A 6,000-nucleotide genomic window follows, 5' to 3' on the forward strand; every position below is an offset into this window, starting at 1 on the left:
CAATTAGTTATTTTAACAATAAACATTTCTCGGTCCTGAATGAATAACTAAATACCGGCAAAGCACAACAGTGCCAGCAGCACAAAGACGTGGTAGGGGTTTAACGGAAGAGTATCATTTTTTTAATACACATCACCTTTTTTAAAACGTTGATACCAAAAATTCAAAAAAATGAAATCCTACAGCAAAATAAATTAGTTAGGAGCCTGGATACAAACAACAAAATAAAGTACTAAGTCTGTGTTCAGCCTTCAGAAACTGATTAACAGCCAACAAACAGGAATCCACAAAGGTGACAAAACAATTAACTGAAAAAGAAGGCTGTCCAGTGTAATGCGGACACCATTAAAAAAACTATGACTTTAAAGATCTGAGAGAAGTACCACTGCTCACCTGTCAAAACAATCTACCTGCAATGATGGTTGGGAAAGGCTACATAGTCACTGCTGAAAAAGAGGGAGTCTATCTGTGAAATATTTTAATGTTATTGTCAAAAAAGATATGAATTGGTAAAGTGTTATCAGCAAGAATGAGAAAAATCACTACATTTAGGTAAGCTGCCTGTAAGAGTTCTCAAAAGGACAGCCTATACATTTTACTGACACAGTCTGAAAATTAAAAGAACACAGTCCATTCCATTCCTCATTAAAAGCACAACAGCTCCATTATGGTATTCTTGCCTCTGGTTCTTGTAGGCAGCAATATGGCATTGTGTGTGTGTGTGTGTAAGGCTTTCTTCTGAAATGAAGTGCTGCCACTGACCAATATGGTGCTGTATAACAGAGTACATTTAAAGTGAAGTACCACCGTTATCTACATATAATATGCTTTCAATTTTGAAGCAGTTGTGTGCATTATAGGTTCATAGGTAGGTACTAGGCTATCGGCCCAAGGGCCTACATAAGCCTAGCCAGCAAGGTTCCATAGCTTACGCCACCCAAGAAAGTTATTTTCCTGTGCCACTGTCGAGCAGAGACAAAGAAGTGATCCCTGGGGTGTATTTCCTATTTCCCATCCACTCATCAAGATTTTTCTTGAAGAGTGCTAATGAAGAACTTTGCTTGACATAGATGGGTAGCTTCTTCCAGAGTATAGGGAGTCTCTGGGACAGGAATCTATCCCTCCAGCGTGTCCTGTTTATTGTGGTGACAAGGTTTAGGTCCCTAGAGCATGTAGCTCGGAGAGATTGGGATTTCTTTAGGTGTAGCATGTCCAACAGCTCTGAGTTTGACATAGCTTTATATGTTAGGCAGAGATCACCTCAGAGTAGGCGATATGCTACGGAGTAAAGCTGGAGTTTTTTGAGGCGGTCAGTGTAGGGCATTTGTTTGAGGCCAGTAATACTCTTTGTGAGGTACTTCTGTGGCCTTTCCAGCTGCTGCAGATGTCTTGTGAGGTACATTCCAAAAGGGGCATTGTACTCTAATGGGTCTAATGAGTGACGAGTAGGGGGGAACAATGACCTCTTTTTTTTTTCTGGATGAGAACCCTTTTATGATGAGGTGTGCCACGTAGAAGGACTTCCTGACTACTGTGGTGATGTGACTATCAAAAGAGAGACTACTGTCCACCTGGGTCCCAAGGTCTGTTATTACTTAACAATAGTGTCTTTTTTGTCATGGTAATCAGCTGCACTACACTTCTAATACTAACAATGTTGACCATCTACCTAAACAATCCATTTGCGTCCATTGTTTTATGCTTCGCCGCTGGTAAATAAAATGTAAACAAAGTAAAAATAAAGGTATTTTCACTCTATCACAGATGTTTTCTGCACACAGAGTCAAAATCAAATAGTTATGCAACAGCAGTACATGTGCATTTTTTTTTTTTTTACTTACTTAACTCAGTTAATAATTAAACTCACTGGACTCATCTCACCTACTACCAATTGTGGCCCATTCATTCTCCAGTAATATAAATCTCCTATGAAGGAAGCAGGTAAACAGACTGAAAGTACTGGAAGCTGGATACAGCATACATTTCTATACGTTGTAGTTTCCCCTTTACGGGGCACTGTATAACAGGTGTATAGTCCTACTATAAATCACTAAAAAATAAGCTCCCAAGTACCAACAAAAACAACCCACCTACTACACAGGAAAGGAGGCTTTATGCCATGCTGTGCAACCCCCCAAATAACATGTCTAGCACCCAAGTTTGCTACTCAAACTTGTGTTGCTGGCATCACAGTCACAGCTCCAGCCAACAATCCACTGCAACAATTTTTCCACAACTGGGTTATATTATAAAAGCAGATATGTACAAAAACATGTTTCTAATACCACTCAGAACTACAAGTACAACTCTTAAGTACAGACATGCACAAATGTAAGCACCAAGCATGTCCTTAAATCTTTACCCTTCTAATCCTTCCCATACAGATATATACTAGAACCTCTACATTCTTTCATCCTACACTATTACAAGAATCATCACTCATTGATATCTGCTTTTCATCCACTATGTGAGAAATTACAGCCTTCTCCCCTTTCTATGCATACATAAATGCTTTCCTTTAATTTTATGGAGCATGAAAAATCTTCCCTATAAAGTCATCAAATTATGCATCCCACTCTCTACCCAAACCAGTTTACTTCTCTATTGCACATCAAACCCTTACCTTTCAAACAAGTGACAACTCATTACACTACTTCAATGTAAGAACCACAAACCTTGCCATTCTCCACATGTATAACAGAGTTAACTGCCTTGAAATGATACATTCATTTATTAAACACCACAAGATGCTATGCCAAAACAGCCCCAGAGTACCGATCTGGTTATTAGACTTGTCAAGAGTTGCAAAGAACGCAAGTGAAGACTGATGACATCAAACCCAGGAATTGTTAGCTCCTTAGTGGCTCACAATCTAAGTCTTCTATGCTAAGCTGCTTCCCTCCAATTCACAACTCAAGTCTTCAACTTACCAGCCACCTCTTTTCCTTCTCCATACACTACAGAGAATACCATACCACTTTTCTCTACTCTATACAGAATACAGCTCAGCCTACCATCCTTATCCACTGTAAGCACACTTCACTTTCCTTATCCTTTATCTGAACATATTATTGATCATACCTCACACCCTTCTCCTCTACATACACAAAAGAGCTTAACTTACCACCCTCCTCTTTTTACGTATGCAGGTAGAGCCGATTTCAAATATCATTGCCTTCTATATGCCAGACATATTAGCAGCGCTCCTCTGTGTGCACAGTGTATTTAATTATGCACAGATGCATGCATTTCGCAGCCGAGGAACTGATGCATACAGTCCATTTCAACAACTTACAGCAGAATGCAGAAAGCACACTTGCAGTCTCAGATAATTCGGCTCGGCAACCAAATAGCTATAACAGCTACCTTTCTATACGCAACAAAAATTAACCACCCCCAAAAACATAACACCAGACTCTTCTAGCTCATATACGTAGAATCACAAACTTAACTGTCTTCATCAATCCCTGTTCGCACAGTACACAACAAACCTCTTCCCACTATGAAAACATTCACAGTTGACTAGCCGATACCGGCATTAAATCCTCTAAAAGACAATATATTTCTGGGTTTGTCCAAAAACGATGAGGACGAGGCTAAAAGTAACTGTGCAGGTCTGTTCCAAAGATCGGATTAAACAGCTTATTAGCTACAAACTGACATACAGAACTGAACTCAAACACTGCTGCTGCAAAGTATACTCAACACAACTTCCGGGCCTGTTTATGTTAAGTAAAATGTTAATTCATATTATTAAAAAAAATAATACAACAACCAGTCTACTCACCTACTCATGTTTGTATATGCAAATATAGTTAGAATTAAACAGAACAGTATTTCTTCTGCACGGGGGATAGAATTGTAAATTAAAGCACAATGTTTACACAGATAACTGTGACTGCGCACAACTTGTTATATAAGAGTGCTCGTTTTGCGACACAGTTGGTTAATCCGCTACAGCTGCACTTAAACGTCCTACTCACAAAACATCTGCGAGAGGAAAATCCAGATGTTATACAGCTCCACATAAGGAGAAAAAATAACACCAACACAAGTAGGTGATAGAGTGACTGTAACCTTTTCCTAGAGAGACTTTCGCGCCACAACAGAATGTTCCAATTCTTAAGTTAGAGAGGGAACTCTTTTTCAAAAGCTAACATCTTTGACTTTTTGGTAGTACGGTAGTTGCACACTTTGAAAAGTATGATAAAACAAATATACTTTTCCCACGTCTCGTGCCTGCATTCTGCGATAAGTAATGAGCAACGCATGAGTATGAAATCCATGTCAGACCCCCCCTCTCAGTTGGGAATGAATTAGGCTAGTCCAGTTCGTTATTATTTCGCGCAGAAAAGACAACCGACTGTTGAACTTCTGTTACGTGGAGGAATGCGCCCACAGAATTCGGTGATAATAACATAGGTAGCAGCAAATAAGGAATGCTTTTTAAATATTAGTACTATTACGTGAGGCGTTGACAAAATAAGATGCATTAATGTACACAGTGTAATGCTTCTACTTTTCAACAAAAGTCATCCCTTTTTGGAGAGACAGATAAAACTTTGAGTCAAAATTAGGAACGGTGGAAAGATATGATTACAGGGATTGTCTTTTAGTGTATAGCCATCATTTTAATAATTATCTTAAAAATGTAATACTGTGTGGTCTGTATTTTTGAAGAACACCCCTCAACTGTCTCTGATTTTTGCTCAAAATTTTGGGAGAAAGGGCGGTGGATTTTACGTAATAATGACAATAATTAGAGTTGCACAAGCCAGTGCATTTCTTTGTGCCAGTCTCAAGCCCGGATAAATGGGGAGGATTGAGTAAGGAAGGGCATCCGGCGTACAATTGTGCCACATCACACATGAAGAAAATAGTACAGAAACTAATACCGTATCGGTCGAGGTCTGGGTTAACAACGACCGCCACCAGTACTGTTGGCCAACAGGGTGCTGGCGGAAATTGGTCTACTGTTGGCCGAAGGAGGAGAAGAGGCGGAAGGCATGCCCGAAGGCAGGTAAGGGCTAGGACTGTGTTAGTGAGGGTCGGAACTTTGAATGTTGGCAGTATGACTGGTATAGGGAGGGAGCGAGCTGATATGATGAACCGAAGGACGGTTGGTATATTGTGTGTGCAAGAGACCAGATGGAAGGGGAGCAAGGCTAGGTGTATCGGAGGCGGTTTCAAATTGTTTTATCATGGTGTGAATGGGAGGAGAAATGGCGTAGGCATTGTGAAGAGTATGCTAAGAGTGGGTATTACTCTGAGTGTTTTGGAGGTGAAAAGAGTGTCGGATAGAGTGATGTTTATGAAGCTGGAAATTGATGGTGTAATGATGAATGTTGTTAATGCATATGCTCCACAAGTTGGGTGTGCAATGGATGAGAAAGAAAAATTTTGGAGTGAGTTGGATGAAGTGGTGATGACTGTACCCAAGGGTGAGAGACTGATGATTGGAGCAGATTTCAATGGGCATGTTGGTGAAGGGAACAGAGGAGACGATGACGTGATGGGTAGGTATGGTGTTAAGTAAAGGAATGCAGAAGGTCAGATGGTAGTGGATTTTGTGAAAAGGATGGACATGGCTGTGATGAATACATATTTTAACAAGAGAGAGGAGCATAGGGTGACATACAAGAGTGGAGGAAGATGCACACAATGGATTATATCTTATGTAGAAGGGCCAATCTGAAGGAGATTGGAGACTGTAAAGTGGTGGCACGGGAAAGTTTAGTTAGGCAGCATAGGATGGTGGTTTATAGGATGACATTGGTGATCAAGAAGATGAGTGTGAGGGCAGCGTCAAGGATCAAATGGTGGAAATTGAAAAAGGGTAAGTGTGAGGTGATGTTCAGGGAAGAGTTAAGACAGGCACTGGGTGGCAGTGAAGAGTTACCGAATAGCTGGGTAACTATAGCAGAGCTAGTAAGAGAGATGGCTAGAAGGGTGCTTGGTGTGACATCTGGAAGGAGAACAAGGAGACCTGGTGGTGGAATG

At 40.5% G+C, this 6,000-nt stretch overlaps 1 protein-coding gene across 1 annotated transcript in view; it reads right to left on the reverse strand.

The window, feature by feature from the left end:
* HELLS (helicase, lymphoid specific) overlaps positions 1-4,124 on the reverse strand; it is a gene marked incomplete in the record, with an annotated part of 1,428,613 nt that extends 1,424,489 nt beyond the window's left edge. The window contains 1 exon segment of the mRNA XM_044056152.1: positions 3,788-4,124. Coding sequence (XP_043912087.1) covers positions 3,788-3,795 — 8 coding nt within the window.
* Between the last annotated feature and the right edge of the window lie 1,876 nt (positions 4,125-6,000).

The sequence above is a fragment of the Protopterus annectens genome, chromosome 14.part0 (genome assembly GCF_019279795.1).
Source record: "Protopterus annectens isolate FY-2018-M chromosome 14.part0, PAN1.0, whole genome shotgun sequence".
NCBI classification, from domain to species: domain Eukaryota; kingdom Metazoa; phylum Chordata; order Ceratodontiformes; family Protopteridae; genus Protopterus; species Protopterus annectens.